The 13229-nt window shown below is 41.5% G+C and overlaps 1 protein-coding gene across 25 annotated transcripts in view; it reads right to left on the minus strand.

The window, feature by feature from the left end:
- Positions 1-1283: 1283 nt before the first annotated feature.
- The window catches only part of KIF1B (kinesin family member 1B), a 90684-nt gene continuing 78738 nt past the window's right edge, over positions 1284-13229 (minus strand). For all 25 annotated transcript variants that reach the window (XM_026862455.1, XM_026862453.1, XM_026862443.1 and 22 more), the window contains 11 exons: positions 13086-13200; positions 12385-12518; positions 11817-11878; positions 10967-11112; positions 10357-10596; positions 9862-9933; positions 9123-9244; positions 8216-8365; positions 7525-7717; positions 6798-6916; positions 1284-5983 (listed from right to left, as the gene is read on the minus strand). In XM_026862455.1, the coding sequence (XP_026718256.1) occupies positions 5941-5983; positions 6798-6916; positions 7525-7717; positions 8216-8365; positions 9123-9244; positions 9862-9933; positions 10357-10596; positions 10967-11112; positions 11817-11878; positions 12385-12518; positions 13086-13200 (1396 nt within the window). In that variant the 3' untranslated portion in view covers positions 1284-5940. The remainder of the gene's footprint in view (positions 5984-6797; positions 6917-7524; positions 7718-8215; positions 8366-9122; positions 9245-9861; positions 9934-10356; positions 10597-10966; positions 11113-11816; positions 11879-12384; positions 12519-13085; positions 13201-13229) is intronic.

Consider the following 13229-nt stretch of genomic DNA (forward strand, 5'->3'; position numbering starts at 1 on the left):
CCCTTAAAGGGACAGACACCGCTGCTGGGTGAGGGGCCCCGAGCACCGGGACGGTGGCCCAGGCCAGGGCTGTCCCCCCTCCAAAGGCAGAGCAGCCCCAAGGGGGCACAGGCTCAGCCTCCAGCAGGCGGGGAGCCCCACACGTGCCCCGGGGACACGGGAACGGCGGCCGGCGGGCACCGCTGGCTGGTGTCTCCTCTCTCTGCACTGATTACAGAGGACTCGCCGCCTGCGGCGCAGCGGAGGAAACACCTCGGCTGCAGCAGCGCACCTCGGGTATCACAGCTGGCAGCTTGTCTTTGGGGTGCCCTAGAATTTGGGCAAACAAACGAAACCTGCCCTGGTGTCAGCACTGAGATTAAAATCACGTTTAAGAGAAGAAAGCTGGTTGCGTACCTTTGATCCACCACAGTCGGATGCATCACCAAGACAAACCTACGTTTCAAGCATGTTTACCTTCTGTTAAAGGCACATTCGAAACCTGGAGACTGGCAGCAAACTGACCCATCGACTTTTTTGTTCACCTTATTTCACAGCAGTGAGTGAATGAATCTGAAAGCAGTAAAACAGCAGCTTCTCTGCGCTGTGGAATACGCTGTCAGAGAGGCAACCGGAGAAAGCTAACAGGCTACTCTAGCGCACAATTGGAAAAAAAAATAAAGAATTGGCAACGGCAGCAAAACATCCATGATAGCTTTTCTGATAAAGAACAGATCTAGCCAGCAGCCTGATAGAAGTATTTTGCCATCATGCAGCTGTTTGACAGTTACAAGAGGTGTTTGACAGCAAGTGGTAGCCCATTTTTGTGAGACTTAAATGCTTTGGGAATGTCCTGTCCAGTCTCCTCACCACGACTACAAAGAACTTTCCACTTTCAGACCAAGATGAGAACGATTCTGAGAGATTCCCTGACACATCTTTGCCCACAGAGGTGGTGCCCTCTACTGTTACGTGTTGGTGGTTTGATTTCACATGCTTCCTGTCATTTTTAATGTCACCCCCGGATAAGCAAATTCTGTATTGGTTGCACCATGACAACCTTCTTTTATCTTTCAAGCACAAGAATCTTTCGAAAGCATCCAAAAACTACTTAGAAATGCCGTGTAACCTATCAAAGGGAGAAGGATGAGGAAATGTAAGAAGGGCCTCTCGTCCTTCTCAAGAACTGCCAAGACACATTTCTTTTCACAAAAGCATAAGCTTCTTCAGAACAGGTTTTGAAAACAAGTAATCAGTGTTAAGATACCAGTCATTAAATCATAATAAAAGGAACACACATTGTATCTGCTAATGCACTGGTTGTACCTTTATTGTTTCACCTCGTTCACTAACAATTCAGTGGTGCAAGGTTACCATACACAGTTAGATATCTGCATTGCACACCTAAGGCTATACAGCAAATGGATCAGAATTAGTACAAATACATGAACTATATTTACATTTTGTATACTCAAGCTCCAAATATCAGATATATTTACAAAATAAAATAAGAAAATGAAAACCTGAAATTAATGTACAGTGTTGCTGATACACTCCTTCGCTGGGATGAAATCAGTTTGCAGAGATTTGTTCAAGAAGGCCACTTACACAGCATATACCTTGTATACCTTGTGTACAGAGAGATTAAACAGGGAAATGGGGACCGCATTTAAAAAGAAATATGTATTTCAGTGCAACAGAATGTCTCATGTCCAAATTCAAGAACCTTAATCAACTGCACATGAAGTATGAACAAGCAGAGTGGAAAATTAAGAACTGATCCTGGGAAGTGCTGATCATTCAAGACTCCCTCTGCTTCTAGTCCCTGGTTTCAAGGCAAGCAAGAAGTAGTTCAGGACTGCTCAGGATCAGGCCATTAACTTGGCAACATTAAGAATTGAAGACTTATGACCTCCATACCCTCAGTTTTCTGAATGCACAGCTAATCCTGTTGATTTAAAAACTGTTCCAGATAACATTGGACACAACCATCTGGTTAGGTGTTGGACTAGTTTTGATTTCAAATACTTTAGAGTGCATAAATGGCCTTCTGAACAAAAAAAGTCAATCCCCTTCTTGAACAGCTGATGTTTTTAAACAAGGAAGCACAAAATTAATACATTCCTGCTACATACAGTACAGTTCAGACCACATATTGGGGTTATTAACCACAATGGAGAGATGCAACGCACACATGTTAGAGACCCATTTTAAAGTACATTCAGCAAACCGTTCCAGAGCAGCATTATATCCTTCCTTTGAGCAGCAGGTCAACGGCTGCATCTTCAACAAAAACACCCACCACAGTATAAAACTAACACAGACTAAGGCTCTGCAAGAGTACCAGAAAGATGCATATGCATAGGCAGTATTAGTTGATTGTATAGTACCAGTGGGTGTTACACCAAGGTTAATCCTCTTTCTTATCTAATGTGCAATTAATTACAGATGTATAAATATACGTTACATAAAATGAAATCCCTGTAAATTAGATAACAAGCAGCAAAAAGTAAAGTCTTTGCTTTGAAATACCTTGCTAATCAGTAATAAGGACTATTAGACACTGACCAAAAAAACCCTTTTCTCAGTGGTCCGGAATTAATTTTCCCTTCCCTTCTGCATCCCAGAATATAGGAATCTTCTTTAAAAAGGTACTTAAAGTGCATTTCTAAAATACAGTATAGGAGGTTTAGTTTAGTTTCAAAATATCCAACAACGTGGTTTTCAATAGACAAAAAAGATAATTTTCTCCTTCCTTTAAGTGCGGAACATAAAAACCCCAAACTACAGCACAGTTTCACACTCATTCTCTCCAAGAAATGCCTATCAAGTTTACTACCAGTGCTTATGCTCGATGGGCTGGCAGGCCCACAGCATGATGCCTCGTCTCCAGTGGCCGAGTCCCAAGAGCTGTCTGACTCCAGGACTTCACATACATGCAGCAGGTAACCAAGCGTGGGTTTTTAAATGTCAAGAGAAGGCAGCTTAGCACACTTTTCCCTTCTTGGTCTGTTTCTAAATAGAAATTTCTGACATGTTGGGCTACATAGAAAAAGCTTTAAAGGGAATGGAAATCCACTTTTTTTTTTTTTTTTTTTTTTTTTTTTTTTTTGCTTAGTTATCCTTTTAAAGAAAATCTGAAGTGATTTCAGTCCAGTTTCAGGTAGGGAAACATGTCTCAAAGTAGGCTTCAGTAACTGGTGAAAAACTGTAACTGTACGTCTGAAAACAGTAATGCCCATTTGAACTCCACACATAAAGAATCTATTTTGTCACAGATTATGCAGCTTTAAGAGGTACCGATGCTTAAAAATAGAATTTTGCTCTTCTGATGATGTTATCCACATAGACATCAAGTCATCAGAAGCTGCTTGGAGTCTTCAGAAGAGTTAACATTTACGTAACACAGCTGTAACACTTCCAGCTCTGCATAAAATAAGCATCTGTCTCTTCCTGCTTTTAAAGGAAGATCCCTTAATCATGTTTCTAAGCAATGCCTATAACCCCTTAGTTCATTTTCTGGCTTATCCAAAGCAAAGACTTAGCAAACTAGTTTTCTTCTAGTTAAAAAAAGAAAAGATAAAAATTAAAATGCTCGCAGTGTGTCACAAAATATCACCACCTCAATCACTACGCCTCCTCAAACCGGTTCCACTTTCATTATAAACAGTGGTGATGGCAGCAACAACTTAGTGCTTAAATTAACCTAATTCTTCAGATCAGCTTAGCTCCAGCCTGAGGAGCCCTCTTGCAGCACTAGCAGTCTTACTTCTCCACACACTGGAAGTGCACTATCATCCATTGCGTAACAAAGGAATATCGTCACTGTATTAAGAGTCACACACAATTAAACAAGACAAAAACAGAATGGAAAAAAACAAAACAAAACAAAACACAAACAACATCCCTATTATGCTCCTGGGTCCCCAGGATGCTCCATCACTCTGGCTTCCAGTTCTGAAATAAATCTGAGGACCATAGGAGATAGCATGAGCACATGACTTAGCTTGAGTACTATCTCAAAATAAATGAAGATATGTCCCAGCAAGTGTCAGACTCCACCTCCCTGCTCCTTTGCCAGCCATGCCTTTAGGAGGTCTCACTATGCATTGCACTCTACTGAAGAATGAAAACCCCATAAAGCTAAAAAATTGCTCAGCTGATGCCAGTCCCACGTACACTTCTGCCATAGAATTTCCAATGCATGGCATGGCCTGCTGATGAGTGAGCTGAATCAAAATGACCTTCTTGAGCTGGAGTGTGCCTAGATGTGCCTACTGTAATAGTAGAACAAAACCCTTTTACCTCTCCCTTGAGAGGTTCGAACCTCAGGACGAAATTCCTGTACATCGCCCAGGATCACAGCTAGCCCTATTAGTGCCCAAGGTAAGTCAAGAAAGTATAGCACAGCAGTCTGAAACATAGTAAAAAAACCCAAACAACCCCCCTCCCCAACCTCCCTGAAAACCTAACTATGAAAGATGAGTTCACTTCTCAAAAAGGAAATTCATTCTGCTTTCCTTTCTCAGGGCAAGGACCAAAATTTTGGCCACAAGGAGAACTTACATTGTAGGTCAAGAACTAACACCATGCAGCTGATCTCCAAGAAGCCAATTATTACACCCCACTGACCAGGACCAGAGTCCCCTTGATCCGTCCTCCAGGAAGGATTAATTCTGAAGTTAAAACTAACTAGGGGGTTTTAGCTGATGAAAACTGTAGCAGGGAAATTAGGAGACATTCAACAGTTATTCCAAAAGGAAGTGAAAGTGTCCTGCTGTTCCCTAGAGAATACTGCCAGTGCTAAGTGTCTAAAGTATTTTGTAGACAGAGGATGCTCTCGCCATGTGCAGATCAGGGACGCATGCACGAAGCAGGCCTTTCAGAACGACGCCCAAGAGCAATCTACCCGAACATACCAGTGACAACCCGTCAATCTCTTCCAAGAGAGGTGACGACTGTTGCTACAGGAACTCGGAAGTCAGAACCAAAAGCAGAAAGGGGATGGTGCCCTCCCGTGGTGATCTCCTGAAAGCGCTCTGGGGAACAGCCACACTGACCCGTTTCTGCTTAACGCTCTCAATCTGCCAAATACGAGGCCGAGCATCTAAAACTTCAGGGATTATTTCTAATATTTCAGCGATGTGCTTTATTTTTCCTCACATCAGCACAAATTCCATCTCCTCAGTTCAGAGGCAGAGGAGTGAGCGTTAATGTTTTGGGAGGGTTAAAGCCAAGCACTGTTCACCTAAAACCTCACAGCAAGAGTTTAAAGGCAGGTTATTCTATCCAGCTCCTCTTGGTTTTTCCAGCTCATGCCTTAGCTCGTTGGACCCTGGAAACTCAAAAACTTGCACCAAGTCCAAAATCCACTCTGCCCAGATAAATTTGTCCAATATCAGCTTTCAACAGAGTTTAAATTAGAGCCTGGATCCAGAAAGCCTGAGGAGCTATTGCAGTTCCTGGCTGGGTAATGTCTACATAGAAGAATTTATCTTTCCCTGGCATTAGAACTTTGCCCTGAGGGAACCAATGACTACTGCCAAGTCACAAATTGAATGAAAAACCTGCAGCAGTCTAGACAGACAACAATGGACAGTGGGACAGACACCAAAAGGTCAGTTGAAATGGGAAAACAATTGTTACAAGAAAAAAAAAATAAATAACTTTTTTTTTTTCTTTTTAGAGTCGTGCATAATCACTCTATTTTTTCTTTTTTTTTTTTTTTTTTTTTTTTTTTTTTTTGCCACATGCTACTAGTACGATTCTTGGTACAAGTGAAAAGAAACAAGGTAGTGTTAGAATACCTACAAAATGTGCTGAAGGAGTTGGGAAGGTAGGGGATGTTAAGCCACAGGATACATACAAGAGAAACTGTCAAGAATCACAAAGAGAAAATGAGAGGTAACACTATCTATCAGAAGGTGAGTTAGGGCGAACGGATGAGAACATTACATGGACTCAGTACTTCAGCTGGCCCGTGCGTCTTCGAGCCAGTTTTGACCTGTGCAAGAAAGAAGCAGAGAAATATTTGTTGAATTCTGGAAGTTTGTTTTTCTTCCCTCCCCACAGTTTGTCCACCATTTTTAAAAATCCTTTTAAGAATCCTTTAAATCCTTTTAAGAATCCTTTAAATGCTAGTTTTCTCCGTATGTTCAAAAAGTCAAATGTATCAAGGGCTGTAATGAGAAAGACTTCTCTCTTGAGCTGTGCTCCTTTAAAGGAAGACAGGATCTTTTAAGGACTGCACTGTTGAGAAATTGATGCTGTATAGTAATAGCTTAGATTTTAATTTTTCTTTTTACTGAAAGGAAGAGCTACTGTAGCATAGTAAGATCTCTCCAGCAAGCAGGGGATGTCTGTGACCTGTGTTAAAGAAAAGGCTGCTAGAGAAGTTCAAAAAAGGGAAGGAAATGAGAATTTCTGCTTGGGCACACAATCAAGAGCATGAAAAGGCAGTCCAGCCTGTCCGCACAGAGGTAGCAAGAAGCTTTATAAATCTGTAAAACAGTAATACAAGGAAATCATTTTGAGGCTTCCAAATGTGGTACTGCATGAAGCACACCACACACGTTCTAACTGGATATATCTGTTAAGAATGTCACAGGCCAAAGCAACAACCACTGCATTTCCTGGAATATAGGGCTTGTTTGATTTTTTGGGGGTTTTTTTTTGTTGCCCACCCTCCTCCCTCCTTTAGTTTACCCATCTTGTCAGATTCTTCAGAACAAGATTAAATTCTGTGACATGCTATCTCACCACCTTTATGCTTTGCAGCACTGTCTGCCCAGAACTGCCTGCCCAGAACTGCCTCTTACCGTATTGTGCCAGCAAGAAGTGGATTGAAGGCATATAACCAGTCATTCATGTCTTTGTCATTGATGGCCTGGAGCAGGACCCCACGATGCTTCGTGCATACACCAAATGTGTTGGGTGTCTGGAATATTAAGGACAATTTAAAATCCTGAAGTCTAAGCTCCTGCAGCACACTTCCTCTCTGAGGAAGAGTTTGCTATGTCACATTCCTAAAATCCACAAGACCTAAGGTCTTCCATTTAAGTTTCACTGGTCATTTTCACAATATTATTGGTCAGTCAAATGGGACGTCTTCTACAAAATGTAGTTTTAACTATAGTGTGGACTTTAAGAGCTGCTGAGATGGACCAGTAAAGTTAATTTAAGTCCTTGCAGGATGTTTCTGTGTTCTTCTGGTGTTTTAACAAACAAACAGAACACACAACCCCAAAACACCACAGAAACAAAACTACAAAAAACAAAGACACAGAGCGATGGTACCAACACATGCTCACAAAAGCAAAGCCAGTGCCTAACAGCAGTTTCAGTCTCTTGTACAGCTGCGTCTAAAACATAAGAAACAGTGAACAAACTGGGAACTTTGTGGGCAGAATCATCAGATGTCAGACATTCTCCAAGACACAGATGCATTTTCCTCAGACCAGAGATGACATGCAGGATGGGACAGATGCACTACTACCTGTAATGTTCCTGCTCTATGGGTGAATAAACAACAGCGCTCAGACTGACCTTTACCATTGCCTGCTGATCCTCACTGTATTCCACCTGAGCTGTGGATAAGTTTATGATTCCTCTTTCTACAGGATCTTTGTCACTGTTGTAAATAAAAACATAGGGACGGCGAACCACCACAAAGTGCTTGGCCCAGGAGCTGGAGAGTGGCTCCTTGAAGTGGAGGTATCCTTTCTTTGAGACCACAGAGCTGGAAAAAGACAAAACAAAACAAACCCACAGATAAACAGGATTACATTTTCCCCTAAATGAGGCACCTACTGAATATCTCTATTAACTGCAAACACTGTTTAAGACACCTGGTCTTTAATATGCTTTTTCTGCACCTATTATCAAAAAGTTCTACAGCAAGCTGAATTTTGTTTTCAAGAGCTATGCAAAAGTCTCACAGAAAGAAGGACCCGCAAAGATCTCTACTTCAGTGAACTTCAGCCATGGTTTTGATAACAGACATTAAATTTAAGTCACTGGAAATCCTGTTCATGAAGTAGATGCAGGGAATGAATGCTGCAAAGATCAAGTATCAACACAACCTTCATCAATCCTGCCTCCATCACACAGGACTCTGCAGTTCTGTTATCATCCTTTTAAGTTACCTGCCTCAAATGCGGGAAAGAAACTACAAATCTCAGAAAGCCCTTGTGACAGCTCTCAGGAAGCCATGATCACACGACAGTAAAAAACTTACCCTGGTCTGATTTCCTCAATATCAGGAACGAGGTTTAGGAATTCATTCTTTCCAGCTCTGGCAAGATAGGAAGTTTCTACCGCAGGAATTATCTGGAACTGTTCCACCTCGTGACAGGGACTGGAGGCACGAGAATTTGCTTCTGGTGTCCTTTAAAAAAAAAGCGGGGAAAGAAAACTAAGTCACAAACAACCAACTGAATGTGACAATGGAAATTAAAGAGCACCTACAGCACAGCCTGTATTACAAGTCCCATCCTCCAGTCCAGACTTTTGAATGACATTGGCATCCTTTCATACAGTATCAAATAGCAATTCCCTTGAAATCTGTGCAATAAAACTTAAAATAACTGCTGGTAAGTTGTTTCCCCACTACTTCTCCCTCATTTCACCAAACACAGACATATGTCTCTCTAGGGTTTGATGTAAATTGTACTACTTAGTCAGCACTCCTCCTCTGAGGGATGTTAAACTGAGGAGTTACAAACTACGTGTCTTTCACTAAATAGTTATTCCCAATTTTATCAGAAATATCTTCCACAGATACAGCTCAGAAAGGCAAACAGAGATTACTGGCCCAACTGGTTTATGCTGGGTTGCTGTTAATAGGTCTTTTAACAGCACTCTGGAAAAAGCTTGTGGGCTCTACACACTGGTTACTTGGAATGACAAGCATTTGACTGTTCTTTCAGCACAAAGGGAAAAAAAAAACACTTTAAAAGAACAAAATGGGGGAAAATAATTGTGCACAGTGATTGGAGAAGGTAAGGCGAGGGGGCTGTACAGAGAAATACCTGAAACTAGGGAAAAGGAAGAAAGGGGGAGAAAAAAACCCTCAGAAAACGTAGCAAAGACAGATTTGTGAAGCACTGAGAAGTCATGCTTTTCTATTAATGCCCTGTACGCACTTCTGATCAATTGAATTGCATCTTGAGTCCACCAGAGAAGGGCAGGTAGATGAAGGTGTGAGGGTAGCACTGCTGAAACTTGACACGGATGGATCCCGCCCAATCGGAGAAATATCTGACAACTACAAGGACAAACACAGGCAAATCATTACAAGGAGGGGTTTTTGTAGTTAGTGTTCAGTCCTGGCTAGGACACGGCATGCCGCAGGCTCAGACAATAGAAAGGTATTTCTATCAGCCGTTTCCCTACTCAGTAGACAAATTTTTGCACACAAGCATCATCAACCCATCTGGGGTTGAAAATACAATGTGCACCTCTACAGACACAGCTCGTTACTAACGTCCTACACTTTGGATTATTCACACCCTGACTTCCTCAACAGAACATCAAACTATTCAGTTTGCAACTTGGTGTTCCCTGTACCTACAGTCAGAATTTTTAAAAGAGCCTGTTTATCCTTTTACACAGGGCAAGTGTACACAGGGAAAGATAGTAAGAGCACTTCCAGTCTGCTAATAAACTAGAAGCCATACTACAGTCCAAGTTCACATCACTTCCAATTCCCGCAGTAGTCTTTGGAACCTGATGCCAAATAGCCAAATGTTTCCAGTAGACTGAAAATAAAGAAAATTTAAATGAAAGTGTTTTGTCTCTTCAGAGTATCAACAGATTCCACAAACCACAAACATATTGCTATTGTATTATAAATACAGTTATTGTATTGCATGAAACACTTACCTTACAATCACTGATGCTGTTGTACACCTGGTTAAACTCCCGATTGAAAGTGTGAGTAAGCAGCTGCAGACACTAAGGCAGGAGAAAAACAAACAAACAAACAAACAAAACACAGAAGAGAATTTTAAACCTAGATTTTCAGAGAAATCTGAACACAAGAGGCTATTTGCCAAGACACGCTTGGTAGCTCGTGAAAAAAGAAACAAATTCTAAACTGCTGTGAAAAATCCCAGAAAAGGAGAATAATCACTTCCCTTGATAAAATGAGACAGTTTCATTTAGAGAACTACTAATGAAGGGGAATGAGGTACAGCCATAGCACAAACCTAGACACCAGCACCCACTGGTGAGAATGGATTATTTCAATACAGAGCATACTAAAATAAAACTCACACAATACTGGACATTCACCATGCTATCTAAGCAGCTCGTCACTAATCTTCAATCATCTTTAGCACTTCAATTTAGACCCATGCTGCTTTTCTCATGTTATACCTTAGTGGCCAGCTCCTTCTCCCGATCCACCAGGCTCTCTATGTCTGCTGAGTCATAGCCACTGCTCTCACTGGGCGTCACAGCACTCTCAAATGTTGTAGTTGAAATCTGTGAGGAAATGCTGGTGGAGGTACTGAGGGTTCCACTGCTCAGACTGGGAGACAGTGAGTCACTCAGGGACTTGGGGATGCTGTCACCAAGCTTTTCACGAAGCAGAAGGAAATGTCGGGTTTTTTCCACCTAGTAAGAAAAGAAATCAGTATCATCTGCTCCAGGACGTTGCTTGTTTTACAGTCACTGAATTATTATGCATTCTTTTTAAGATTCATACCAGTAAACATCTACCCTGGGGAGGGGAGTTTACAATGGCATTAGAAGTTGAATCTGTGTTTGTTGAAGACACTGAAATTCTGAGCTGAAGATCCTACTCAGCAGCCAGCCACACGCTTTGTGTCTTCTCTGTTGGAGAACTTATTTAGATCTTGACTTTGAGAACAAACTCCCATTTGGGAACCCATTCAGCTCAGAAGGTCTCACAGTGGGTAGACTAAAGGCCAACTCAAAGGTACAGTCGTGCTTTTTCTTTCACTTCCCCTATCTCTTTACTCACCTCATGCAGCAGCTCTAGCTTCTCCAATTCCCACTGATGCTCTAGAATGAGGCTGTCACCCCTGGGCCTCCAACCAGCCAGGTTCTCTTCTCCTCGCACATAAGCCACAGATGTATCTAGGACTTTCCTCCTCCTCCTCTGCATTCCTGAGCAGTAAAAAACAACGTAAGACATGTTAAAGGCATAGCCAGAGGGATGCCACTAAAAACACCAATTAGCAATCTGTAAAGAACCAACACTTCTGCTGTTTGGCTGGAGATATACAAGGCAACCATTTCATTAATAGCCATCACACATCCCAAAGAGTTTTGGTTTAATCCAGCTTCCTTAATTCATTCAGGTGTTTACCATTGACCCTGATCTAATGCAAGCTCCTGCTCAGTCTAATTGAACAGAAAAACTTCAATTTCTAGGGCTTAGAGGAAAAATACACTGATACTACATGAACTACATTCCTTCCAAGTTACTGAGCTTGCATCAGGTATCAGCAATATCTTTAAAAGACAAAGGAGAAAACTCCATTGCTGCAAAACCAAGTCTCAACTGTGTTAGTTATGAGCCACGTATTATGTCCCCTAAGTCTATGATTTGGGTACAAGCCCAGTTCCCTGACATACCCATGTCAGAAAATGTAAAGTTTTCAGTGAATCCTTGATTTCCCAATAGTAAACAGAAACTAAAAGCTTGTGTAAGTTTTTTTTTATGGAAGAGCAATATTCCACTGCTGCTATAAAACACAGGAACCCCTTCCTATCAGGACAGAAGTGTTTACTCTGTTCTGTCTATGATATTTTCCGCAATATTTCAGTTTACAGCATCTTTATCACTTGAACACCCAGTCACTGCTTACCTGGACTTCCTGTGTCTGCCATTTTGCATAAACTCAGTTCATAGATCCCAGTTACTCGATTGCTGTTCACAAGAAACCAGAGGGGAAAAAAACCAAAACAAACACCTATTATCTTCAGAAATAAAGTACCTTAGCTTTAGTTAAGTGGTGCCCAAATACAAAGTTTTAGTTGTTAGAACTACATCTGAATTCTAATCTTGACGTAAAATAACCAGGACAGACTGCAAGATCTCTTAAAAAGGCATTTTCCCCATGTTCCCCCCCACCCCCTGTTAGACTCAGAGAGCAGCTGCTGCAGTACATTCCAAGTCAGGATCAGGGTAATCTATGTGCAAGCCTGAAAAATGGATTTCCCTTCCCAACTCTTCAGTGAGAAGGCTGGAAAAGGGGGCAGTAGAGAGAGAAGCCATCAGAGTTTCACTGAAATGAATGTTCAAAACCAGACTGGAGAACTATAACTTTCAAGGAAGAAATAAAGAAAACTAAGCTACATTCTCCCCATGTCCTCTAAGAGAAAAAGCATATGCAGACACAAAACACTGATACCAAAATTGGTAACTGAACTTACGAATCTGGAGATTTGGAGTAGCCACTGCCAAAAAGACTGCGTAGTGATCGTGGCGGGGAGATCTTGGCATCTCGTGAATAAAAGACCATACAAACGTCCTTTGTTATAACAGCAGGCTGGATGCAGTGGTCAAGCTAAGAGGAAAAAACAGTAATGAATGAGTGGCTGCAGACAACTATGCCAAGTTACACTGCTTCCTTCTTTTAGTGCGTCAGCTTTTTGAAATTTGTTCTTGTTTGGGTCTTTGGTGAAGGGTTTTCATATGTGTTTCTGTGTAAAGAGATCTGTCAGATTTCTTGATGCTTCCTGTGGGTGAAATAATTGTACTACACAAAACAGGGTCTTGCATGCAAAGCCAAGAGCTAGACCAGTGTTTGTAACACTAGTAGTACTTACACAGCAACATTCACTGATTTCAACAGATTTTTAGATACAAAGATAGATAAAAACGAAGCACCGAAAGCTAAGGAGACCCACAGTTTCACTGCACATTTGTGGCGAGGCAGTAATACCTTGACATCAAAATGTTAACTGTGGATCAATTTTTCCACCCTATTCTCAGAAAATTAATAAACACTTTTACTAGCTTTGGGAATCAAAATCTCTTAGTCCAGTAAGTATTTATCTCCGGTACAGACTGTCTGCTGTCTCAAATAGTTATACTTGAGTCACAAATAAAAAGGAAGGCATAGGTCTCTAACCTCCAGGTAAGCAGAAAGGGTCATATATATCTTCTCTCCATACGGTGTCACTCGATTGAGGAGAAGCGAGTTGTGCAAAGAGCTGTCCCAAACTGCTTCAAACCGATAGAAAGTCCTGGAAAAAAGTACAGTAAAAGCTCAATA

Source organism: Athene cunicularia, assembly GCF_003259725.1.
Source record: "Athene cunicularia isolate RWA chromosome 21 unlocalized genomic scaffold, athCun1 chr21_part1, whole genome shotgun sequence".
In the NCBI taxonomy this organism is placed as follows: Eukaryota; Metazoa; Chordata; class Aves; order Strigiformes; family Strigidae; genus Athene; species Athene cunicularia.